The 26,847-nt window shown below is 37.2% G+C and overlaps 2 protein-coding genes across 8 annotated transcripts; one reads left to right on the top strand and one right to left on the bottom strand.

Moving 5' to 3' along the window:
- The first annotated feature begins 5,327 nt into the window (after window positions 1-5,327).
- Window positions 5,328-15,356, top strand: LOC114476685 (high-affinity choline transporter 1-like). Of its 7 annotated transcripts, none has more exons than XM_028468522.1 (10): window positions 5,328-5,715; window positions 5,884-5,904; window positions 6,151-6,347; window positions 11,300-11,416; window positions 11,499-11,654; window positions 11,734-11,882; window positions 11,953-12,096; window positions 13,343-13,496; window positions 13,568-13,785; window positions 14,358-15,356. In XM_028468522.1, exons 3-10 carry the CDS (start codon window positions 6,164-6,166, stop codon window positions 14,874-14,876), a joined length of 1,641 nt encoding a protein of 546 aa, XP_028324323.1. In that variant the 5' UTR covers window positions 5,328-5,715; window positions 5,884-5,904; window positions 6,151-6,163; the 3' UTR covers window positions 14,877-15,356. The 7 variants fall into 7 exon arrangements, with proteins under 7 accessions (XP_028324323.1, XP_028324322.1, XP_028324324.1 ...); XM_028468521.1 differs by having other exon boundaries at window positions 5,877-5,904; XM_028468523.1 differs by lacking the exon at window positions 5,884-5,904 and having other exon boundaries at window positions 5,328-5,708.
- A 4,800-nt stretch (window positions 15,357-20,156) lies between these two features.
- On the bottom strand, window positions 20,157-25,404 carry LOC114476712 (ankyrin repeat domain-containing protein 1-like). The gene is given in 11 exon segments (XM_028468566.1): window positions 20,157-20,365; window positions 20,545-20,643; window positions 21,920-22,018; window positions 22,240-22,338; window positions 22,422-22,520; window positions 22,701-22,807; window positions 22,905-22,959; window positions 22,961-23,001; window positions 23,991-24,000; window positions 24,356-24,502; window positions 25,258-25,404. Coding segments are annotated over 11 exon segments (864 nt in total). The 5' UTR covers window positions 25,285-25,404; the 3' UTR covers window positions 20,157-20,284.
- Between the last annotated feature and the right edge of the window lie 1,443 nt (window positions 25,405-26,847).

Raw genomic sequence — 26,847 nt, 5'->3', positions numbered from 1 at the left:
TCTTCTGCAGATCTCCAAGCATTGTCTCCATGGCGTGGATGGTAGCATCCTTTTCCTGGAGCTGTTTGGTAGCCTCAGCAGCGTTGTTCTCATGGAGCTCCACATCTTTGTGTAGAACCTGTAACTGTGAGCAGACCTGGCTCAGCGTGCTCTCATGGTACGTGGTCAGAGTCTCCTTCATCATCTCCCATTCTGCTTCCATCTGAGCCACAGTGTCCTTATGGTGGCTCTCCTTCAGACAGAGTTCATGCTCCATGTGCTGCCTGTCAGCGTCCATCTTATGGTACGCTTCCTTTAACGCCACCACGTCCTGGTCTTTTTTCTCCAGCTCTGTGGTCATCTTTATCTTCATGCTGTTGAAGTCACAGCGTTCACTCTCCAGGTGCTCCACTGCATTGTTGACCTGTTGGAAAGCTGCCTTTAAGGAGATGATCTCCTGCTCTTTCATCTCCAGCTCAGAGCAGACCTGCTTCATCCAGTCTGTGTTCATCTGAGCTTTGAGTGACCGGTAGACCTCTTTTTCTACCAGTTCTTTGTTCTCCTCCATCAGCCTCTGGTTCTCCTCCTCCAGGTTCTTCATCTTCTCAGACAGTGTAGACGTCTGGTTGTCCTCCTCAGTCTTACACACGTCTATGTATTGAGAGAATAAATCTCTCAAAGAGTTGATGTTGTTCTCAATGTTGTCAAAACTTTCCACAGAATCCTCCATCTTCCTCTTTGGATCTCCACTAACCTGTTTAAGTTGTAATTACTGTCTCTGAAAACACTTCTGTCCTCAATGAATATCACAGGTCAGACTGAAGATCAAAGTCACAGTGAAGACTTTTAGAAGTTGAAGTGGCTTTGATGTTTTGGAACGCTGCAAAAGCAGGAAGTGGCTTTCATCTTTTTAGATGATAGCTCATGTAGAACATATAGGGCCCTATGGATCAATTTAATTTTTTTCCAGATTCAATTTTTTCAGTAAATAATAGTTTTTAACTCCTGTGAGGAAATACAATAATAATAAAAGAAAACCATAATTAAACACAAAAAATATATATATATAATTTAAAACAATGTGTAAGCTACAATTAAAAAGTATATCTTGCTGTTTTGCATGAAAGCTTTCATCTTTTATATCTTTGACCTCTAGTGGGCCACAGATTTTAGTCAGGAAAAAAAGAACAATATTAACATCATTGTGCCCTAGTTTTCAATATTAGTTCAATTCACCTAAAAAATTTGATTTGACCCATTTTTGTGTAATTTAGAGGAATTTAGTGAAATTGTTTGTGAGAAATTGCAAGACTTGTGGAAAAGTTGAGTTCTTTCCACAATTTACAATTAAAAAATTACTGAATTCATGTGATATAAACAAAGAAAATATAAAATCCCTAAAAAATATTGTAGAGTTTCATCAAATTGGTGAATTTCAGATCTCTACAACTGGACTATTTGGTAATTTACACAATAAATTGTGTTTTCTGTCATTTTTATTTTGTCCTGTGAGCCGAATTGGATGCTCTGGACCAGATTTGGTCCCCGGACCTTGAGTTTGACACATGTTTTAGATGAAAGCCATGAAAGCTGAAGAGTCAGCTGCTGCCACCTGGTCCATTCCTACAGGTGTCCAGACGACATGCACAACCTTAACGTTTGTTCTGCAAGCAGCTGTCGTGTTCCAGTCATTCAGTCATCATGAAAAATAGTTGGTTTTGAACATTTATGAATTGTTATTGAATCGTCACTATGTCGCATCACGATTAATCTAACAATCGATGTATCGGCACTTTTCTACTTTCCTCTAATCTAATCCTTCAGGCGTCGGACAATGAGGTGATGTGGGTGATTCGAGGCGTGGCGGTCACAGTGGGCCTGGTGGTTAACGCCGTTCCCATTGTGACCACCAAGGCTCGGAACTATTGAAATAAATAGTTATTTTTTACAGAGGCCATTAATGATTAATGACAAATACAATCAAGATATAACAATTTGTTAACCTAAAATATGCATGTTTTATGTGTGGCAAGAAATGAGTAATCAGCACGTGTTGATCACATGATCATGATGATGTGTTATCAAATTGTATTGTCTTCATAGAGAAGGTCTTTATGGCTCCAGGAGGACTTTAATCCAGGTGAGATGAGGTTCAATGGTTCCTTGTAGAGTAAAGGTTACAGACCCCTGACCAGGGGAAGAGGGTTAGGAGACCCCACTATCAGAGCTGGACCCTCTCAATTTCATTCATGGGGTGAAACAATGCAGATGATAAGTTGGTTATGTTACTGTTAACTTAATTCATGTACAGCATTTCTGTAAAATAAAATAAAAACAGAATACATGTAACATGTTATGATTTACTGTTATTTAAAATAAATTGTTACGTCTTTTTTTTAATTATATAAAATAAATGACCTGTTATTTCAGCCACTGCTTGTTGCAGAAAAACTTCATATTGTCACTAAAACATTAAAACATTTTGCAAATATCTCGTCATTGTCAATCTTTACTTCATACAAAACTACAGTACATTAGTTAAGTCAACTATTCATCAGCATGTATGTCTATGCATATAGATAAAAATATGTCAATGTTAAATATAAATGTTAAATCTAAATCTCAATGTTAAACGTCAAATTTAAACATGACGGGTTGAACCTAAATATTTAGCTAATATATGTAAATTCACCAGAATTAGCAAAATAAAATGTCATTGACGCAAACAAGCGCTATTCGTGGTCTATTTAGATAGAGTGTGATTGTGCTTCACATTTAGATTTAATATTTATATTTAAATGTAACATTTAGATTTAATATTTAACATTTAGATTTAACATTGGCATTATGTGTTTCCAAGAAAAATAAATATCACAAATTTCTCAAACATTGCTGTAAATCTGATCAAAACTAATGTTCACATGTTTTTTAAATGTGGTTTGTTGCAAACCGTTGCGTAAAGTTGCTGTTTATTTTAACATGCGCAACTTTACAATTGGCGCTCTATAATTTTACAAGCCACTAACAACTTTTTTTTACTAATTGTAAAACATGTAACATTTGTACATTTTAACAATGTCATAGTTTAAAAAAAATCCACTTTGATGTTTCTTAAAAATTATATCCCAAGCCATTCAATAAATCTATGACACTTGAATCAGAATCAGAATCAGAATCAGAATCAGAATCAGAATCAGAATCAGAATCAACTTTATTGGCCAAGAGTGTATGAATACACACGAGGAATTTCTTTTGGTGACCTGTGCTCTCTCAGATAGTGTAACATTAAATAATAACAATCAAGGCAAGGCAAGGCAAGGCAAGGCAAATTTATTTATATAGCGCATTTCATACTCAAGGCAACTCAATGTGCTTTACATGATAAAACATTCAATTGTTTAAAATCAATAAGAACATTTAAATCAATAAGAACAATTAAAATCCTCAGTAAAATCAATTAAAATCATCAGTAAAATCATCATTACATCAACAACATGACAAAAAATCTCTCTCTCAATCATATGCAGTAGAGAAAAAAAGTGCCTTTAACTTTGATTTAAAAATGTTCACATTGGATGCTGACTTCAGCTCTGCTGGCAGTTTGTTCCACTTCTTTGCAGCATAACAACTAAAAGCAGCATCACCATGTTTACTGTGAACTCTGGGCTCCACTATCTGACCTGTGTCCATAGATCTGAGAGACCTGCTGGGTTCATACCTGACTAACATGTCACTGATGTATTCTGGACCAAACCCATTCACAGATTTATACACCAGCAGCAGAACTTTAAAGTCTATTCTGAGGCTGACTGGGAGCCAGTGTAAAGACTTTAAAACTGGACTAATGTGCTCTGACCTCTCTGTTCTGGTTAAGACCTGAGCTGCAGCGTTCTGAACCAGCTGTAGATGTTTGATGAAGACCATTACAATAGTCCAGTCTGCTGGAGATAAAAGCATGGACCAGTTTCTCCTGATCTTTCTGAGTCATTAAACCTTTCACTCTGGAGATGTTCTTTAGGTGGTAGAAGATGTTTTTGTGATAGATTTGATCTGATGCTGAATGTCAGATCTGAGTCAATCAGAACACCAAGGTTTTTGACTTGGTCTTTAGCTTTTAAAGATCAACTAGAATAAAGAAAAATAAATAAAATAAAGAAAAATAAATAAAAAAAGAAGTATAAACATAAATATAAGAGTAGTTAGACTAATATGTGCAAACTAAATAAAAATAACAAGATAATAATAATAATAATAATAATAATAATAATAATAATAATAATAATGAAATAAAATAAAAATACAATAATAATAATAAGATAATAGTGCAGGTGAACATTTAAATTAAATAATATGTCCATGAACATTCACAGTGACAGGTTGATCCAGGGTTGATATGTTTAGTTCCAGGTTATTTCACAGAAACAGGTCTGACACTCTGACTGTTTAGTGTTGATCACAGTGACAGCCTGGGGGAAGAAACTGTTTTTATGGCGGGTAGTTTTGGCGTACAGTGATCTGTAGCGTCTGCCGGAGGGGAGGAGTTTAAACAGATTGTGTGCAGGGTGTGAGGGATCTGCAGTGACGCTACCTGCCCGTTTCCTGACCCTGGACAGGTATAAGTCTTGGATGGAGGGCAGATCAACACCAATGATCTTTTCTACAGTCCTGACTATCCTTTGTAGTCTGTGTCTGTCTAGTTTGGTTGTAGATCCAAACCAGACAGTGATGGAGGTGCACAGAACAGACTGAATGATGGAGGTGTAGAACATGATCAGCAGCTCCTGGGGCAGGTTGAACTTCCTCAGCTGATACAGGAAGTACTTCCTCTGCTGTGCCTTTTTCCTGGTTGTGTCTATGTGGGAGGTCCACTTCAGGTCCTGTGAGATTTGTCCTGATGTTTCAGTTAAAAATAAACATTTTAAGTTTTTTTTTTAATTACAAAAATGTTCAACTGAGGCCCTGATGACATCTGTCATTTCTATTTATCTTTCTAAGTTTGTAAATCAGATTTTAGAATTAGTCATAATCAACAAAAAATACACACAACCACAACAAAAATACTAAACAATGACAAAAGTACACTAACTCACTGCAAAACCAAAAGTAAATACAATTTATGCAAAAGACATAGAACGTCAGCTAAAAACACAACATGACAACACAAGTACACAAAACTACTGCAAAGCATCATCAAAAAAACGCACAAAATGACTCCAGAAACAAAACAACAAACACAATAATTCAACGAACAGAAATGAACAAAAAAAAAAAAACATGAAACACAAAACTCTGACAGGGTGGAATGGCTCTGCGCTCCTCCTCCCTGCACACCTGGTTTGTTGCTGATTACAGGGCGGAGACCAAAGGAAGGGATTCAGGTTCAGATCTGTTGTGGCTCAGATCCTCTGATCTCTCCTGGATCTCTCCTCTTCTGTGAGTCTGTGGAGTTGACTTTGGTAAAGTTAGAAAGATATTCACAGATTCAGCTTTCCCGGACCAATAACTCATCAACGAAACATTGCTTTTACAAAACCGATATCTCGTTGCAATCACAGCAAGGTGGACTACAAGCTACAACCGGATTTTCCACAAAACGAGCCGTCCTCCACGCTTGGGAATTTGTATTGGCCTCTACGCGGAACCGACTGTGGCTGGAATGCGCAGGGACCGTCTGCAAATTGCAACACCGGAAAAAGATACAAAAAATAAAAACCAATAACTTCATATAGGAAAGTGGTAATGTCATCAAACTCACAGCACACATAGTTTAACTCTTCTTGATTATACTACAACACTTAGTTTTAATAAATTTGCTTTTATAACATTTTTGTGATTTTTTTTTTTTTTTAAATAAGTACTAAAATATACAATAACTGTACTATAACATGTTGTTACAGGAAAGAGGAAGAGAGCATGCACAGATAGGTTTGTGATAAATGAATCTCAATCACACTCACAGTAACAGAAGATATTTAGCTGATTTATTTTTCATGTCATTGATAAGTTATTTGTCAATTACACTAAAATGTTCGGTTTTTAACAGTAGATTCATGCAGAAATCCTGTGACCTGAACCATGTCCTTCACCAACTGTGTCATGTCTCATCATTAGATCACAATTTAAAAAAAACTCATTAAACCAATATAACAAAATGTGTGTAATTACACACAGACCTCCAGTCACCATGGCTGTCAACGTACCGGGGCTCGTAGCCATCATCGTCTTCTACCTGCTGGTCCTTGGGACTGGAATCTGGGCGTCCTTCAAGTCCAAAAGGAAGCAGAAGAAAAATGCTGCCACTGGGATTGAGATGGCTCTGCTGGGAGGCAGGAGGATCAACTGGGTGGTGGGAATCTTCACCATGACAGGTGAACTTTTACAGCCTGGTGCTGTCAAACCAGAGAGAGCAGGAAAACACAACATTGGTGTGTGAGGAGTCCCCACAACCACTGGGTTGATTGGTTGATTGTTTGATTAGCTGAACTGTTGGTTGGTTGGTTGGTTGATATGTTGGTTGGTTGGTTGGTTGGTTAGCTGAATGGTTGGTTTGTTAGTTTATTGGTTGATTAGCTGAATTAATTGTTGGTTAGTTGGTTTTTTTTATGATGTTTTTTATTGATTTTCAATAAGGACATACAAAACACATCAACACATACCACACTAGTTGCACAATGAGATGCAAGCAGATCTCGCTGCATACACACACATGCAAAAAGTCAAGGCAAGGCTAGGCCAATTTATTTGTATAGCGCATTTCATACACAAGGCAACTCAATGTGCTTTATATGATAAAACATTCAATTGTTTAAAATCAATAAGAACATTTAAAATCATCAGTAAAATCAATTAAAATCATCAGTAAAAATCAATTAAAATCAGTAAAAATTAATTAAAATCATCAGTAAAATCATCATGACATCATCATCATGACCATAAATCTCTCTCAATCATACGCAGTAGAGAAAAAAAGTTCCTTTAACTTGATTTAAAAATGTTCACATGTGATGCTGACTTCAGCTCTGCTGCAGTTTGTTCCACTTCTTTGCAGCATAACAACTAAAAGCAGCATCACCATGGTTACTGTGAGCTCTGAGCTCACTCTGGAAATGTTCTTTAGGTGGTAGAAGATGTTTTTGTGATAGATTTGATCTGATGCTGAATGTCAGATCTGAGTCAATCAGAACACCAAGGTTTTTGACTTGGTCTTTATCTTCTAAAGATCCAGACTCAGATACTTGCTGACAGCAGTCCTCTTTTCATTGTTACCAAAGACAATCACCTCCATCTTGTCATGGTTTAGTTGAAGGAAGTTTTCACTCATCCATCAGTTTACTTTTTCTAAACAGTCACACAACACCTCAATGGGACCATAGTCATCTGGGTTCAGTGATAGATATAGTTGTGTGTCATCTGCGTAGCTCTGATAATAAACCTTACAGTTGTGTAAAATGTGTCCTAAAGGAAGCATATAAAGGCTAAACAGAAGAGGTCCAAGAACAGATCCCTGAGGAACCCCACAGGACATTGGTAATCTGTCAGATTCAAAGTTTCCAATGTTTACAAAATAACTTTGATCCTCCAAGTAGAACTTAAACCATTACTTTAACATTTAGTCCAACCCATGTTTACAATCTGTGCAACAAAATTATATGATCTACAGTGTCAAATGCAGACTTAGATCCAATAGAATGAGAACAGATACTTTTCCTGAATCAGTGTTCAACCTTATGTCATTGATCACTTTGATCAGATCAGTTTCTGTGCTGTGATGAGAACCAAAACCTGACTGAAATTTATCAAATATTTTGTTGAATGTTAAGAATTGACTCAGTTGGTTGAAGACCACCTTCTCAATGATCTTGGCCATGAATGGAAGGTTCTGATTGGTCTATAGTTAGCCAGTATAGAGACATCCAGTGTTCTCTCTTTTAACACAGGTTTAACAGCAGCTACTTTCAGGGATTTTGGTACGGTGCCTGATTGGAATGATCAGTTAATTATCTGACGCTAATCAGTGACAATTGACTTTACAACAGTTTTAAACAAGTTTTAGAGCTCAACACAGCACAGAGACTGCTTTAGTTAAAGTAACTAATGATCTACTCTGGGCTTCAGATGAAGGACGACTCTCAGTGCTGGTTTTATTAGATCTTAGTGCAGCTTTTGACACTATAGATCACTATATTCTACTAGAGAGATTAGAGGAATTACTTGGAATCACAGGGACTGCCCTAAACTGGTTTAAGTCCTACCTATCTGATAGGTACCAGTTTGTACACGTGAATAATAAGTCTTCTGTGTACACTAAAGTAAGCTACGGGGTTCCTCAGGGCTCTGTGCTAGGTCCAATCCTCTTCTGTATCTATATGATCCCCCTTGGTAATGTTATGAGAAAATACTCTGTTAACTTTCACTGCTATGCTGATGATACCCAACTGTATGTATCAATGAAGCCAGGTGAGACAAATCAGCCATCTAAACTTGAGGCCTGTCTAAAGGACATTAGGGCCTGGATGGACCAAAATTTTCTTCTTCTTAACTCAGACAAGACTGAGGTCATTGTACTGGGCCCGCGACACCTTAGAGAAACCTATGCTAGCCTAACTGCCCTAGATGGCATTACTCTGGCACAAAGCACAACTGTTAGAAAACCTTGGGGTTCTATTTGATCAGGACTTATCCTTCAACTCTCACATAAAACAAACTTCAAGAACTGCCTTCTTTCATCTCCGTAACATTGCTAAAATCAGATCTATCCTGTCTCAGGGCGACGCCGAAAAGCTAGTCCATGCTTTTGTTACCTCTAGACTGGATTATTGTAATTCTCTTTTAGCAGGCTGCCCGAGCAAGTCGCTTAAGATACTTCAGCTGGTTCAAAATGCTCCAGCACGTGTACTGACTAAAACTAGGAGAAGAGATCACATTACTCCTGTATTAGCCTCTCTGCATTGGCTTCCCATAAAATATAGAATAGAATTCAAGATTCTTCTTCTCACTTATAAAGCCCTAAATGGACAGGCACCAGTCTATCTCAAGGAGCTTGTAGTGCCATACAATCCCCCCAGAACACTACGCTCTCAAAATGCTGGACTACTCGTTGTTCCATTTGTCTCTAAAAGTAGTATAGGAGGAAGAGCTTTCAGTTATCAGGCCCCACTTCTCTGGAACCATCTACCAACCACGGTTCGGGGGGCAGACACCCTCTTTACCTTTAAGGTTAGGCTCAAAACATTCCTCTTTGGTAAAGCTTTTAGTTAGGAACCAGCTCATAGCTCATAGTTAAGATGCAATAGGCATAGACTGCCGGGGGGGGTCTGGCATGCTCGGTTGGAGAGAGGTTGGAGAGGGCGTTAAGAGAGAGGTCATTTAGGTTAGAGAGGGACCGGAGAGGGTCCCATTCCTCTCTCTAACACTCCCTCTATGTCTGCTTCTTCCCTTGTGTGTTTGCTCCTGTACTCCTTCTGGCTTTTGTCTTGCAGGTCCGTGGGATCCTCAGTGTGGAGTTACAGAGTCTCAACAACTCTGTCTCCACCCTTTCCTCTGCACACACCCAACACAGCATAAGGTGGATGGCTGTTCATCATAGGAATGGGATCCACACAAGGTTCCTGCTGCTTAACAGAAGGTTTTCCTTGCCGCCATGATGAATTCATGTTGGGTGTGGGATACATATGTATGTGCATATACGTATATATGCATATGTGTGTATCCATAAAATGAAGAGTCCGTCCTTAAGACTGCTCTACTGTAAAGTGTCTTGAGATACCATTGGTTATGATTTGGCGCTATACAAATAAAAGATTGATAGATTGAAGATTGATTGAAATGCTTCAATTGTAAGTATTTTAAAAAGTGTTTTTTTCGGAATTGAATATTTCAAACAAAGGACGTTAAATGTAAGTAAAGTGCCGTGAACATATAAGTCTCCAATTTTTTGCACCTCCCTGTCAGCCCAAACCTGAAAACCTCCATCTGCCCTGCCAGGAGTAAACTGCGCATTATCCCAAATAGGTGAAAATTGAGAGATGAGGGTGTATCACCAATATGTCTGTGAGCTTTAAACCATATATCAATAGAGTTTTTAAGGAAAGGATTTGTTGTTTTTTTCATTCAAGTTTTATGACTGCTTAGATATTGATGCTTGTTCAATATAAACCGATCAAAGAGAAGTGTGCGACAAAATAAAACATAGCACTGTGCAGCTGAGCAGCCTAGTAATACCACTGTAAACTGGGCATCTGTAATCCACCCCATCATATGGCAGATCCAATAATCTGAGTCTTAGTCTAGGTTTTCTGTTGTTCCAGATAAACCTACAAAATGCACTATTGATGTCTTTAAACACTGACCAAATGTATTAATTAAATGCAATAATGTCTGGAGACTGTTTGATACATTTCACAAAAAGAGGATCACATCGTCTGCATACAACGATATTCTATGATCGTGATCTCCAATTTTTATACCTGACAAATTGGCTTCAGCTCTAATGGACATGGTTGAAGGCTCAATGGCCAGAATGAACAATAGTGGGGAGAGAGGACAGCTCTGACGGGTTGACCTCTCTAATGTTATCAGGCTTGATAAATTGTTATTTTTCATTACACGTGCTGTAGCGTTGGTATACAATAATTTCATCCATTTCAGAAATTTTCCCCCCAAGTCTATATCTTGGTAGCAAATTGAACCAATAAGGCCACTCGATTCTATCAAACGCTTGTCTAGCAGCTAGACAACAGCGCTGTATCCCTGGTGTTATTTCTAGAGTGGATTATATTAAGGACCCTTCTGATGTTATGAAATCCCTGACTATTTTTTACAAACCCATTCTGATCACTATGTACTAAAGATAAAATATATGAATTTAGCCTTTTAGCAAAAACTTTACACAATATTGTAGTGTCTACTCCCATAAGACTAATAGGCCTGTATGAGGAGCAGTCACTGGTTGGTTGGTTAGCTGAACTAATGTCTGGTTGGTTGGTTAGCTAAACTAAAGGATGGTTGGTTGGATAGCTGAATTAATTGTTGGTTGGTTGGTTGATTGGTTTATTGGGTGATTAGCTGAACTAATGATTGGTTGGTTGGTTGGTTGGTTGGTTGAACTAATGGTTGGTTGGTTAGCTGAATTAATGGTTAGTTTGTTGGTTAGCTGAATTAATTGTTGGTTGGTTGGTTTGCTGAACTAATGGATGGTTAGTTAGTTAAACTAATGGCTGGTCGGTTGGTTGGCTAGCTGATATATTGTTTGGTTGGTTCATTTATTAGTTCAGTGGATGAATTCTGTCTCACATTCTCTCTGTGCTTTTCCATCCCACAGCGACTTGGATTGGAGGAGGATATATTCTGGGACTGACTGAGGCCATGTACACGCCCTCCATGGGCCTGACCTGGACTCTCCTCCTACTGACAGCCTACAGCACATCCTTCATTGTGGGTAAGAGATTTAAAGAAGGCCCCTGTCCTACGCAATGGCACAGCGCATGATTGTGACCATTCCCTTATTATGTCACATTAAGGTGGTTTGGTCTTTGCACAGCCAATGAGAGACAAGAACTATGTCACCATGCTGGACCCGTTCAATGAGAAGTACGGCAAAGTAGGCACAGCTGGCCTGAGTTTGGTTTCTCTGTTCCTCGATGTGATGTGGGTGACAACCACGTTGATCAGTCTGGGTAATGACTCTCTGGGTTGTTCAAACATGTATTTGATTATGAACACAGCGAATTAACCCAGAAGAACTGTTTTTACCAGGAGGAACTATGAGCGTGGTACTGGATCTGTCCCTCAACGTGTGCACGTGGATCTCTGCTGCTGTGGTGGTCATCTACACCTTGTTAGGAGGCCTCTACTCTGTGGCCTACACTGATGTCATCCAGTTGATCCTGATCTTCATCAGTCTGGTATGTCTCCATGGAACGCGGGATTCTCTAAGTACAAAGACGTCATCGTGGTGTTTGTTTCCTCCTGCAGGTCATCAGCGTTCCCTTCGTCATGATGAACCCCTACTCCCTGGACATCCGGCAGACTCTGATGAACAACACCATCCACACTCCTTGGATTGGAGCACCGGAGCCCAGAAGGATCTGGATAATGATTGACGACTTCTTCAATCTGGTAGTCCGATGCAAACACAGGAAATTACAAAGTTCTCACTTAAAATGGGAGTTCACTGAATTAATGCTACAACCAAATTCCGTTTTAGGATTTACACCCATTTTCACGTGAATTTACCTTTTTCCGTTTGGTTTCCGTTTCATCATCTTTCCCTGTTTAGATACTTTACTGGCTATTCAACATCCTGAAATTGTACCAACCATGTCAAATAGGCTTGATCAAGTCAACTACTATTAATAATTTTATAGTTACATGCTTTGCAAAGGAAACGTTAGCCACACTGCTAACCCTTGGCTTCCCGTTTAACAGGAAAAATCCAACAGAAATGTGTGATATGGTCCAAAACATTAGCCATGTGATTGGAGATGCTTCTGCTGTAATGTATCACCAGGTAAAGTGATCACCAGTTCAGCTAATACGCCATCAACTAAACCCTGTCTTTGTACCAGAGGGTTTTTTTCACATTTGAAAGCAGTCATAAAAATCTGAACCTTGATCACATTAAATAAAAACACTTCTGATGAAGCTCTGCATTCACAGGATAGCATGATCACTACTCAAACCGTAACAGGTAGGGAAAGATTTTGAACAAGATTATGGTTTGGAGTTTGTTACACTTTCTAGACATTCAATCAGACCTTGTCCGGTGGAAAAGTAGTGTGTAAAGGTGTGCTATTGTCCCAAAACATGAATTTGAAGCATTTCTGTAAAATAGAGTTCAAATAAAAACATAAAAGAGAATTAAAATAAAGATTTTAAATAAAAAGCATCTATTCAGTGCTCATTTACTTGGTTGGTCAGATCAATGCATTGATGTTGCTTGGTTTATTGACCTACTTTTTTGTTGATTTGTACGTTAGTTGGTTGATTGGATGGTTGGTGTGTTGACTGTTTGACTGGCAAGTTAGTAATGTTTTTGGTCGGCCTACTGACTCTTTAGTTAGTTGGTTGTTTTGTGTGTTTTATGTTAGTTGGTTAATAGGCTGACCTCTTATTGGTTAGTTGGTTGGTGCTTTGGTTGGTTGGCTGACCATTAGTTGGTTGGGTTTTTTTGGTTGGTTGGTTGATTGGTTGGTCGGCTGACCTACCTATTAGTCATATGAATGTCTTGTTCATTTTGAAAATGTTTCTAAAGTCAGATATTTAGCTTGATCCTAGGTTCAAACTGTTGATGGATGTGTAAAGACGCTCTGTTTTACTGATCAAATCGACCATTTCAAAGTCTTAAAAGCCTTTTTGTTTTCAGGCACTGGGACAGATGGGATTTCAGTGCTTCCATCAGAGGACGTTATCAGCATCTTCTTCAGCCACAGCAAGACTCACGTGCTTTGTCGCTGCCGTCACATTCTTCATCTTTGGAATTCCTATCATACTTCTTGGAGCTGCTATATCGTCCACAGGTAAAAACTTTGTCAGGAAGCTCTGGGAGTTGTGTTGTTTTGTTCTTTTTTCTAAAGTTTCTGTGCATCAGACTGGAACATGACCTCCTACGGTTCTCCGTCTCCGTATGAACGAGGAGAAGCAGCAATGGTGCTGCCCATCGCCCTGCAGCACCTCACCCCCCCCTTTGTTTCCATCATCGGGATTGGGTGTGTGGCCGCCGCCGTGATGTCATCAGCCGACTCCAGTCTGCTTGCTGCTGCTTCAGTCTTTACCATCAATATCTATAAGAGCTTCCTGAGGCCTCAGGTGACAACAAGACATACAGTAACATAGATACACAACTACTACTCACTTCTAATGTAGAACTAAGGTCAAACTGCTGTTTATAACTTTGGAAAGTAAATTGGTTGGTGTGTTGGTTGGTTGGTTGGTTGGTTGGTTGGTTAGCTAAACTAAAGGTTGGTTTATTAGTTGGTTGATTAGCTGAACTAAAGGTTGGTTGTTGGTTGGTTAATTGATTAGCCAAACTAATGGTTGGGTGGCTGGCAGGTTGACCTGTTGGTTGGTTGGTTGGTTTGTTGGCTGGCTGGTTGGTTGGTTGGTTGGGTGGGTGGTCTGTTGGTTGGCTGACCTGTCGGCTGGTTGGTCGGTTGGCTGGTCGGTTGGGTGATTGGTTGACTGATCATCTATTAATTTTTTTTTTTTAATGTTCAGCAGACCTACTCTAGTTTGTTAGTTGGTTGATGCTTGACCTGTTATTTTGTTGGGTAATTGGGCAGGTTGTTGGTTTATTGGCTGAATTTCCAAATGGTTAGCTAGTTTTTACCATCACAGATAAAGAAATTTAAATGCTCATTCCAAACATTTTCCTCCTTCAGGCGTCTGACAAGGAGCTCCAGTGGGTAATCCGTGCGGTGGTGGTCGTGGTGGGTGTGGTTAGCTCTGCCCTCACCAGCTTAAAAACCAGCATCATGGCCTTCTGGTTAATAGCAGTTGAGGTCTCCTATCTGATTGTCTTCCCTCAGCTGGTCTGCATCCTTTTCATCAACATCTCCAACGGTTACGGAGCAATCTCCGGCTTCGTGCTGGGACTCATGTTCAGGCTGCTCTGTGGCGCTCCGTCAGTCGGACTTCCATTCATCTTACGATTTCCAGGATGCACATTTGCAGATGGAGTTTACGTCCAGTGTGCTCCAGTGAAGACTGTGTCCATGGCAGTTAGCTTTACTGCCATCTTGTTCTTCTCCTTCTTGGCGTCTGTGCTGTTCAACAGAAAGCTGCTGCCTGAGAGATGGGACGTGTTCAACATGAAGGTCAAACACAGCAAACATGCAAGGATAGCCGAGGGTGGAGCCAATTCATACAAAGACGACGAGAGACCGAGCAACGTGACATAGCCAGCAATGGACACAACATTCCTGTGAGTCTTGTTAGGAACACCACATTTAAGGATTCCCAAATTAGGACAAACATCTTTGTTTTATTATCCATCACCTGAAAAGACGCTGTAGAACTCACTGACTGAAACATACACAACAATAAAAAAAAACCCAAATGTAAGCAATCCCCACGTTGTAGAATGGTCAAGAAGTTCCTTTAACATTTAGTGCGGAGTAATAACACTGTATCAACACCGTATGAGCTAGGATGAAAATAACAAAAGGAAATATCAATATACATGTATGTAAATAAATATTTAACCTTAGCTGCTTTAATGTTCAAAATGTGTAAAATCACAACCTTGAAATTGTTTATTTTAAACCATACAATGTACCATGAATTTTAACTTATTAATGTTATTATGCGTTTTACTATTTTTTCTTTTAATAATGACAAATTGAAATTACAATTCAACATAATAAACACACCACAATGAATTTGTCTCATTTTTCATCTTAATCATGACATAAATGAAATGCATTTAAACCTTATTTTTCTCCACTTCTGCTTATGTTTCTTGCAGAAATAAAACACGCTGATAATCTAACCAAGGGTACTGTTTTTTGTGAGATGCAGAAGCTTCATAGCTAAAGCTAACATGCTAAAGTTAGCAGCTCCCTAAATAACACTAAAAAAGGTAGTTTCACAACAGTATTAATGTAGAATCATGTTAATACAAACCTTGTGCCTCAAACAAGGCACAAGCCAAAATATTGTGGAAATATGATCGTTTCAGGCTCTTATTTATGCCGTTTTCCCAGTACCTTATATTACAACTTCTCTCATTTAACTTCGTATTATTGTCCTTCAAAATAACAGCATCGGCGATTCCGAAGGAACTCACAGGAAATGGTAAAAGATCCACAGAAATTGCCTTCAAAATAAAACGTTCATCTAAAACAGATAATAGGGTTATTTACACCAAAGACAAACGTAAGATGACAACGGATTAACGGATAACGGCTGTTGTTACTAGCAGAAACGAGCCATGGCTGAGTAGTTAAGTGTTGAAATTGCACAAATATGGTTAGAAACTGTGATGAAAGCTGCGTGAAAGGATATGTTTTCATGGACGGGAGGATGGCTTCAAGCCTATTAACTTAGCTCATTAGCTTGGCCCATTAGCTTAGCCTACAGGTCCCTCTCATAGCTGCTCAGCATGAAGCGGTCCTCGAATATCACTCAATTTTGTCTGAACGGAGACGTTTTAGGCGTGTATCCTGTGTTGATATTATGGAGCCAACATCTGGATAACTGACTTAGTGTTGTTATTTTGCTCAGAGACGCTAAAGAAATGTTTCTGTGGGATTTTTCTGTTGTTATATTAACCATTAGCCTTACACTCCACCATTGTTCAGAAACTGTAGACCAAAGGAACACTGTTGCCTAGCAACAGCTAACAGGAACCAACCAACATGTGTCATATCCTGTCCAAAATGGCAGCTCTCCACAATTTATGCCCAAAGTATAAAATCTTTCTAAAAGTCCTTTTAATGTGTTTTTTCATAATAAAGTTAACATATTTAGTTTATTGGTAATACATTAAACACGTATTTAAACACATATTATGATCTATAGATGTTAGACATAAGGTGGGACTTGGATTTCAAAATAAGAGAAAGGGGGACCAGAGCCAATAACGTTTGAGAACCCCTGGGGTACTGTATATCACTGTGCTTTGGCTTTTATTGTGTACATCACTGTTCCTTATACGGTCACACGTTGCCTGTTCTTTTATCTTTCATTTTAGTTAGTAACGCTAGTTTATAGCGCTATCTGGTGGATAAAGAACGTTAGCGCACGTGTTGTTTTGAATAAAACTTTATTGAACTGTGCAGTAACAAACACAGACATTATACACAGACACCGCATGGTGGTGGAGGGTGCATAGACATAACGACAGAAAGAGGTATTTCTCAATTTCAAAGTAGAATTATTTGTTGAATTTTAAACCGCGTCCTAAACATGTAGCTATGATACAAGGTGCTTAGATATATTTAAAATACTGGTTTTACACTTAATCTCCACATCCTTGAATATTTCAGTTCTTTGGCTAAAATAGTTAAATGATGATGATATAGTAATAAGAAATTATAATAATAGTGATGGGTAAAATAATAATATAGTAATAATAATAATATTGCAATGAGAATACCAATAACTATAATGTAAAATATTAATAATATATAATAACACAATATTATGACAATATAATGACATTTATAAGAATAGCAATAACAATAATGCAGTAGTCGTACAATTATACAATAATAATAATGTCTGACATTTATTACAAACAAACCCTGTGAAAATTGCTTGAGAATTGAGTGATTTATGACAACTGTAATAGTGTATTTACATCATTTCTCTATTGATGTAATGAGCTGTAGGAGCGATTGCCACCAGTCCAACATGGCCGCCCTGTTGACGCGTCGCTCCAATGGGTGGCATCAGTCGTTGCGGCGTCTACATATTATGATATCTATGGTAACAATTGCAAACAGTTAAGATGGCGAACAGTTCGAACTGTCTTTTGGGACCACAAATATTTTGAGTTTGCATCAACGCTATGTACTTTCATACCTGTTATAAGTTTGTTTCTTTTTATTTGTAGAATACAGTAAAAATGTGTAGTAGCAGCACCAGTTGTATTGCTAATTGAACTTTACGTGTGATAATTATTGGACTTGTGTTACATGTCATATTATTTACTGTGTTGTGTATATTATGTATTACTGTATGCATATGGTAATTGTACAATGTCTATCTTTTTAGTTTCACCTTTTCTAGCATCATTAAACCTGCTTTAAGACACGTCTATAGAATGATTGATGTGAGATTTAAACACCATCGCTGTCAGTAACAGCACGTTGTCCATCTTTGTATGTTGGTAGACTTTCTCACTTTTATTAATAGATCTATTCTTGGACTTCTCCCTACATATTTGTGTTTACACATGTGTAGACACATCAGTTCGTATGGACACCACACAGATGCAGGTCCCGAGAATCAGACCTGAACTGGGCAAAAGGGCCTTTAAATGTTCTGTCCCGTTTTCCTGGAACGATGGGAATTCAATTCAAGACAATTATACAGGAAATAAATAAACTCAATTATATCTTGTAACTGCGTATCTAAACATCTATAGGGATCTCCAGTCATGTGACCCCTCGCCGTGTGTCAGCCATTTTGACAGAATATGTTCATCAGCGACTCAGCATCACGTCATGTCATTGCACTTATTGACTTCAGAAAAAGAGATATACAAGAGGAAGATAAAATAATTAGGAGTCATCGATCCATATGGAGCATGACGCTGCTCTTGACTCAGGGGGGCTGAGGCCTCCCACTGAGGGGCAGTTTGCGAGAATGCCTTCCGTCGCCCAGATGGAGATGGGGTCAGGGATTTCCAAGGAAGACAGAGGCGGAGGTCCTCGTTGTCCTGTTTAGTCTCACATCGTTGCTGCATGGAGGCAAGCGCGGAACCAAAGATCCTCTCCGGGACTATGGGCATGACCAGGATGTCGCTTCTTTCATCGTCAGAAAGATTAGCGAGGTTGAGCCACCGCGTCTGTTCCTGGAGCATCAGCATGATAGAAAGATCTAGCAACGAGCTGTAGTATCACAGGCAGTTTAGCATTTTCTATTTCGTAAAGATGGCTGCTCCAGATGACTTGACATCACGCGGGACGTCCCTATACCTCACTCCTTCTCTAATAGCATTAATAGCATACAGAGAAACAGATTAATAACACCCAAATGTAAATAAATATATATATTAATAACTCCACACCTTCAAAAGATTTGTACGCACAGTGCGTACAGGATTCCGGCTGGCAGCGCCACTGGTGTTTATGGTTATATGGATTATACAGTATGTATTTGTGCTACAGGAAGCAGGTTTAGGGTTTTAGCTGTGGAAAAAAGTGTAAATAACTGATGCTGATGTTTTATATGATGCTAAAATATATTTACAAAATTTGTTTATGACATCCCTTTTAAGGACCAACCTTCAATATTCAGAATTTCTTGTTAATTATCATGTAAAGTTTGCAACTTTGAAAAGTCCTGGATTTTTGTAACTCCAGTTGAAATGTTTTTATTGTATTGTTTTTGAATGGATACTAATATTCATATTTGGATATTAGTTTATATATATATATATATAACTATGGACTGTTTATTTTTAGAACTGAGAACTTTTGAGTTATGAACTGAACCAGTTTATTATAAACTTTCAACTAGTTTGTGTAGAAAATGAAACCGTTTATTATGAGGCGCCAAATGTAAAACTGTTTCATAGCCGACATATTTTCTTTAATTTGAGACAGAAATTCTGTAAAACTGCATGTTTTATATCATTGTTAAAAATGTGTACACATGAAAAATAAATGTTAAATGTAAATCTAAATGTTGTACAGGCGCTGACATACCCACTTGGTATAATTTCTAAACATTTAGCTTTACACTTGGTGACTGATTTAACATTTAAATAAAGCTTTAATGACCTTTAATAATGGACAAAGGCGAGAATCTGCTGCTGCTTTTGTTGTTTTTCAGAATAAAAGCAGGAGAAAGCACAAAGTGAGTTTGAAATCAACTTTATTTGTTTCATTAAAGAACAGAATTACAAAGAAAATCCATCTTAATTTAGTTCACTTCCTCTCAACCATCACGTTACACTCAGACTTTATTAAATTGATTTAAAACTCATATAAATTCTCCTCCATGATATTCACACATAGTTTATGTTTAATGAAAATGATCACAGTGAGTTTAGGTTTTAATTACCTGTTATTACAATACAATAAACAGTCTGTTTTATAACTGAATTAATTTATTATTATTTTTATTTTACTTGTAATCTAAATTATGTATTAATTCATATAAAATAAGAATAAATACATTTGATAAAACTTTTACTGTTTTATCTATTTTTTTAAATAAAACAAAAATTCAACTTTTTTGTGGATGTTTTGATTCATATCTATGATTCTTCTTTTTAATAATAATTCAGTTAAATAATAATTTAATTGCTCAATAAAGAAAAGGTTAATTTGTATAAATGTCAACAACTTCATGCACAAACGTACTTTGTCTTTTCTCATCAATCCTCAGTAAAGGAAAAAAGAAATAAATAAATACATATTTCAAAATAAAAGAATGAGAATCTATCAAACAGAGGTTTTTTCACAGCTTTTCCAGCTGTTGGAAATCAATAAATAAATAGATCAATTAAAAAATCACTCAGCGTGTGTCAGAGAAAACACATGAAATCATCTCGTCCTCAAACCAGCTGGGAAGGGTTTGCAGGTTCTCCTCCCTGAGTGTCTGTCACATGACCTGCACGTGGCTCATGATTGGCTCAGCAGGGAGTGAAGTTACACAGCAGACTTTTAGCACCACTTTGCCACGAATTCAGCGTCTGTAGCGGAGTTTTCCCCTCCTAAGGGAATCAAACCAACACACACACACATGTTAGTGTGTGTGTGTGTGGTGTGTGTGTGTGTAGTGTGTGTGTGTGTGTGTGTTGTGTGTGTGTTGTGTGTGTGTGTGTGTGGTGTGTGTGTGTGTGGTGTGTGTGTGTGTGTGTGTGTGTGTGTGTGTGTGTGTGTGTGTGCGTACACAGTTCTTGGTGCTGAGGCTGGCTCCATACATCATCAGTAGTTTGATCATCTTAAACCTGTTTATTCTCACAGCGTCATGCATCGGAGCGTCTCCATCCTGTACACACACACACACACAATTTGTGGAATATTGATAAAACAAGGCTGGGACTTTAACGTGTTAATTACGATTGATTAATAACAGAAAAATAATGCAAAAAAAAAATGATGCTGTTAATCGCTTATTTTTTTTTCCTCTCCAAACAGCGCTGAACTCTTCGCACTTCACGAGTTCCTGGAATATCCATAATACTGATGCACAGAGCACAACACAAGAAACAGGAGAACCAGGGAAGTTATTCGTGGGCGTTAATTGTAGTTTAAAGAAAAACACTGGATGGAAAACTAAAGCCACGTTCTGTGAAAATAGTTAGAGAAAGAGTTTGTGGAGCTCTGCTAGCACCTCAATGCTAACATGTAGCAACTAGCACCTCAATGCTAACATGTAGCAGCTAACACCTCAATGCTAACATGTAGCAGCTAGCACCTCAATGCTAACATGTAGCAGCTAGCACCTCAATGCTATCATGTAGCAGCTAGCACCTCAATGCTATCATGTAGCAGCTAGCACCTCAATGCTAACATGTAGCAGCTAGCACCTCAATGCTATCATGTAGCAGCTAGCACCTCAATGCTAACATGTAGCAGCTAGCACCTCAATGCTAACATGTAGCAGTTAACACCTCAATGCTAACATGTAGCAGTTAACACCTCAATGCTATCATGTAGCAGCTAGCACCTCAATGCTAACATGTAGCAGCTAGCACCTCAATGCTATCATGTAGCAGCTAGCACCTCAATGCTAACATGTAGCAGCTAGCACCTCAATGCTAACATGTAGCAGCTAGCACCTCAATGCTAACATGTAGCAGCTAACACCTCAATGCTAACATGTAGCAGCTAACAGGGACAATGGTCCTAGTGGAGCAGACAGTGTCTCTCAGACAGGTTTCAGAACCAAAATGAATACATCCATGAGTGACAAATGAACAAAGTCAGTGATAAATGATTGTAGTGACAGTTTATTATTATTATCATTATTATTATTATTATTATTATTATTAGTTGACCACTCTGTGGTAGAGGATGTGGGCGGGGCTAGAAGCGCTGCTACAGATAGCATCGTCTGACCCAACTTATCAACTGTTATGTAGAAAAACTATTTCAGACTAAATTCATCATCTTCATCAGTTGTTCTGTTTATTTCATGATATCCACAGATATTATAAATATTTTACACTGTTTAGTTTACATTTCTCTGGAATGTTCTAGATTAAGTGATGTTTTTATTTTAATACAAAAACATATTTGTGTTAAAGTGTTTGTTTCCTCACTCTGTCCTTAGCGTTAACATCTGCTCCACAGTGAATCAGATGTTCTGCACATTCACAGTGTCCAGTCCTCACAGCCACATGTAGAGGAGTGCTCTGCAGCTGAAACACACACAATGTTTCATTATTACACTAATCATAATTACACATCATATCATTATCATTGTGGGAGGGATTAGTGGTTAGTGTTGGCCTGAGATGGACTGGTGCTCTTTCAGTTGGAACAAGGGGAAGTGCATTTCTATAAGTGTCCATGGGGGGGCGACAAAGACCACACACACACACACACACACACACACACACACACACACACACACGCTAACCTTGTCTCTCGATGTGAACTTTGCTCCTTGTTCTATGAGGAGCTGCAGAGCAGAGATGTTTCCTCCTCTACAGGCCCAGTGAACTGCTGTGGCCTCCAGCTACACACACACACACACACACACAATAAATATAAGATATGTATATGTTTTTATAAGATAGTTTAATGTAAAATGTGTGTTACCTTGTCTCTCCGCTCTAGCTGAGCTCCTGCTTGCAGAAGTTTCTTCATAATTTCCACGTTTCCTTTGAATGAAGCTTTGTGTAGAGCTGTTCTCTCAAACTGAAACAATCACAGGAATGAATGAATGAATAGATGGATGTATGGATGGATGTATAGATGGATGGATGCATGGACTGACAAGCAGATGGATCATATGTGCATAGGTTTAAGTGTTAAGTGCTTTGGTAAAACAGTATTGGATGGATGGATGATGGATGGATGGATGGATGGATGGCTCACGTGGTCGGCTGTGTTGGGGTTCCCTCCGTCCTGCAGGAACTTTTCCACTAAACTCATCTTTTGTCGCTGACAGCGTTCAGGAACTGCTGCTGGTCCACCACCTCAGGCTGTAGTCGTATAAGCGAACAGCTGAGCAGCTGTTCCCCCAGCAGTGGGAGAACATGCAAACTCCTCACCAGCTCCTGGAGCTCCTCCTCCTGCTGCTTCTTCTGAGCGGAGCCTTCCTCTGTCTCCTCCTCTTCCTCAGCTGAAGGATGTTTAAAAAGATCATCCACAGTCAGGCCAGCTTTCAGCCGGCCCGCTCCTGTCCATCTGTAACATATATAATATAAACATCTAATATATAATATATATTACATTCTGTCCATCTGTAACATATATAAATATAAACCATCCAATATATAAATATATATTACATTCTGGTCCATCTGTAACATATATAAATATAAACATCTATATATAAATCTATATTTACATCCTGTCCATCTGTAACATATATAAATATAAACATCTAATATATAAATATATATTACATTCTGTCCATCTGTAACATATATAAATATAAACATCTAATATATAAATATATATTACATTCTGTCCATCTGTAACATATATAAATATAAACATCTAATACATAAATATATATTACATTCTGTCCATCTGTAACATATATAAATATAAACATCTAATATATAAATATATATTACATTCTGTCCATCTGTAACATATATAAATATAAACATCTAATACATAAATATATATTACATCCTGTCCATCTGTAACATATATAAATATAAACATCTAATATATAAATATATATTACATTCTGTCCATCTGGTAAACATATATAAATATAAACATCTAATATATAAATATATATTACATTCTTCCATCTGTAACATAATAAATATAAACATTCTAATACATAAATATATATTAATCCTGTCCATCTGTAACATATATAAATATAAAACATCTAATACATAAATATATATTACATTCTGTCCATCTTGTAACATATATAAATATAAACATCTAATACATAAATATATATTACATTCTGTCCATCTGTAAACATATATAAATATAAACATCTAATATATAAATATATATTACATTCTGTCCATCTGTAACATATATAAATATAACATCTAATATATAAATATATATTAATCCTGTCCATCTGTAACATATATAAATATAAACATCTAATATATAAATATATATTACATTCTGTCCATCTGTAACATATATAAATATAAACATCTAATATATAAATATCATAATTACATCTGTCCATCTGTAACATATATAAATATAAACATCTAATACATAAATATATATTACATCCTGTCCATCTGTAACATATATAAATATAAACATCTAATACATAAATATATATTACATCCTGTCCATCTGTAACATATATAAATATAAACATCTAATACATAAATATATATTACATCCTGTCCATCTGTAACATATATAAATATAAACATCTAATATATAAATATATAATATTACATTCTGTCCATGTGTAACATATATAAATATGTAAATATAAACATCTAATATATAAATACATATGTTACATTCTGTTTATCTAATATGTATGTTGTTATACATCTAAAATAAATATAAAATAATAAGCTTACATTGAGCGCTGCCACGCTGACCTCATCGCTCTCATCACTCTCCTCAGGTGAAGCCCCGCCCACATTCTTCTCCTGATTGACAACTGCCTCATACACACCCACAGGTAAGGCCCCGCCCTCTTTGACCTCCGACCTCTTCCCCGTCACCTGATGGGTGAGTAAGAATTTGTTTATTAACTGAATATTTAGAGAACCAATAAACTATTAAAAGCATAATACATATAACAGTAATACCTATAAAAATACACTGATGAGTACTGACTAGTTTGTAAAACCTCCATAAAGTATCTGACAGAGTAACACAGGGCAATGGTTCTAATCCCTCCTGGTCCATCACTATGAGATGTTGTACGTTAGTTTAGATTAATAAAGTCTAGTTAGATTTATTCTGAATCTACTGATGGAAAAGAGACAAAAAGACTTCAAGTTCTCACCCAAACATCCATTAATACGTACTGTTCTACTGTTCTACTGTTCTACTGTTCTACTGTTCTATTGTTCTACCAACTGTTCTACCAACTGTTCTACTGTTCTATTGTCCTACTGTTCTACTGTTCTACTGTTCTATTGTTCTACTGTTCTACTGTTCTACTGTTCTACCAACTGTTCTACCAACTGTTCTACTGTTCTATTGTCCTATTGTTCTACCAACTGTCCTACTGTCCTACTGTTCTACTGTTCTACTGTTCTTCCAACTGTTCTACCAACTGTCCTACTGTCCTACTGTCCTACTGTTCTACTGTTCTACCAACTGTTCTACCAACTGTTCTACTGTTCTATTGTTCTACCTACTGTTCTACCAACAGTTCTTCCAACCTTCCAACTATCCTACCAACCAACTGTCCACCTAAAGCACCAGGTACATATAATGTATCTGTCAGTCCATCCATATGTAAACTTACCAGTTCTTCCACGCTGTGCAGACCCATCACTGTCCTGTTCACAGAGTAAGATGGACTCAGTTCTTTAGTCTGTGTGTGTGTGTGTGTGTTGTGTGTGTGTGTGTGTGTGTGTGTGTGTGTGTGTGTGTGTGTGTGTGTGTGTGTGTGTCTGTGTGTGTGTGTGTGTGTGTGTGTGTGTGTGTGTGTGTGTGTGTGTGTGTGTGTCTGTGTGTCTGTCTGCGTGTGTGTGTGTGTGTGTCTGTGTGTGTGTGTGTGTGTGTGTCTGTGTGCGTGTGTCTGTAAGTGTGAATGTGTCTGTAAGTGTGTGTGTGTGTCAGTGTGTCCTCAGCCTCTTTTATATCTGCTGCCGTGGGATCAGAAAAAAGGAAAAGTGGTGGTTCTCAGATTACATTGCTGCTCCCTGTGTGTGTGTGTGTGTGTGTGTGTGTGTGTGTGTCACTCCCAGTTTGGACTCCTGCTGCTTCACTGTACAAAGATAAGACTAAAGTCAGAGCTCTCACTCTGATTTAAAACTGGAAGAAAATTTACTTTATTCTGTCATTTGAAAAACATGAAAACAAGTTCAGTCTGTCATAAACAAAAATAAAAATAGTAAATAAATTAATAATTAAATAAATAAAATAAAATATTGTGTATATGTTTGTGAATTTAAATCAAATCTATTTAACTTTTAAAATATATTAGTTGTTAAATATATGTATATATTCAGGTAAATAATGTTTTTGCATAAATAAATAAATACATATGTACTTAACTAAAATAATAAATACATTTATCATTTATTCATTTATAGTTTGATTTTTTTTACTTAAACTATGTTCAAGTATATATATATATATATATATATATTGCCTTTGGTTGGATTAATAAAATGTGTTTTAACTGTACTTTAAAATGTTAGTGAGTCATCGAGACGTCATAGAAGATCTTTGTGCTTCACAGAAGTGTGAGGTGATGTCACCACGAGCAGTAAGGGAATAAAAATACCTGAAGAAACATACGTATATAGATATAGTCTCACTTACAGTCTGAGTGACAGATCAGCTGATCTGTGATCGCATTATTGCAACATATACATCATCATATCATGATAGATTATACATTCTATGGACAATAACAGATGAAAAGAACTTTATATTTTTAAAAACAGATTTAAGAAACAATTGTGCAAAACAATTAATTAGAACAAAAATTCATTAAAATATTTAAAATATATTTATTAGAATTGTTCCGTATTCACCAGATTAATCACAATTTCAAACTGATGACTCAGCATGAGTCTAAAAAAACACAGAACTACAACAGAAACACACAAAAGTTAAACATAAAACTATTACAGAAATAAAAAAAAACTACAAGAAAAACACACAAAACTAGACAGAAACAGAACAAACACACACAACGTTTTTAAATACACACACAGAACAAGGAAAATGACAACATTTATTATTTTTTAAACACACAAAATAACAACAAGAAGATACAAAAGGAATTACAAAAATCACATGTAAAAGTGTTGAAACGTGAGTATTTTATTTAGTTTTGCACATATTAGTCTAACTACTGTTTATATTTGTTTATATTTTTAAT

Source organism: Gouania willdenowi, chromosome 15 (genome assembly GCF_900634775.1).
Source record: "Gouania willdenowi chromosome 15, fGouWil2.1, whole genome shotgun sequence".
Lineage (NCBI taxonomy): Eukaryota > Metazoa > Chordata > Actinopteri > Blenniiformes > Gobiesocidae > Gouania > Gouania willdenowi.
Note: the sequence above shows the minus strand (reverse complement) of the source record. Positions and strands in the feature narration are given on the sequence as shown.

Coding starts and splice junctions, on each gene's coding strand:
- LOC114476685 (XM_028468518.1), top strand. CDS start 6,131: ATGTGTGTAATTACACACAGACCTCCAGTCACCATGGCTGTCAACGTA. Junction 11,883..11,952: donor TCCTGATCTTCATCAGTCTG/GTATGTCTCCAT, acceptor TTCCTCCTGCAG/GTCATCAGCGTTCCCTTCGT. Junction 13,497..13,567: donor AGCTGCTATATCGTCCACAG/GTAAAAACTTTG, acceptor TCTGTGCATCAG/ACTGGAACATGACCTCCTAC.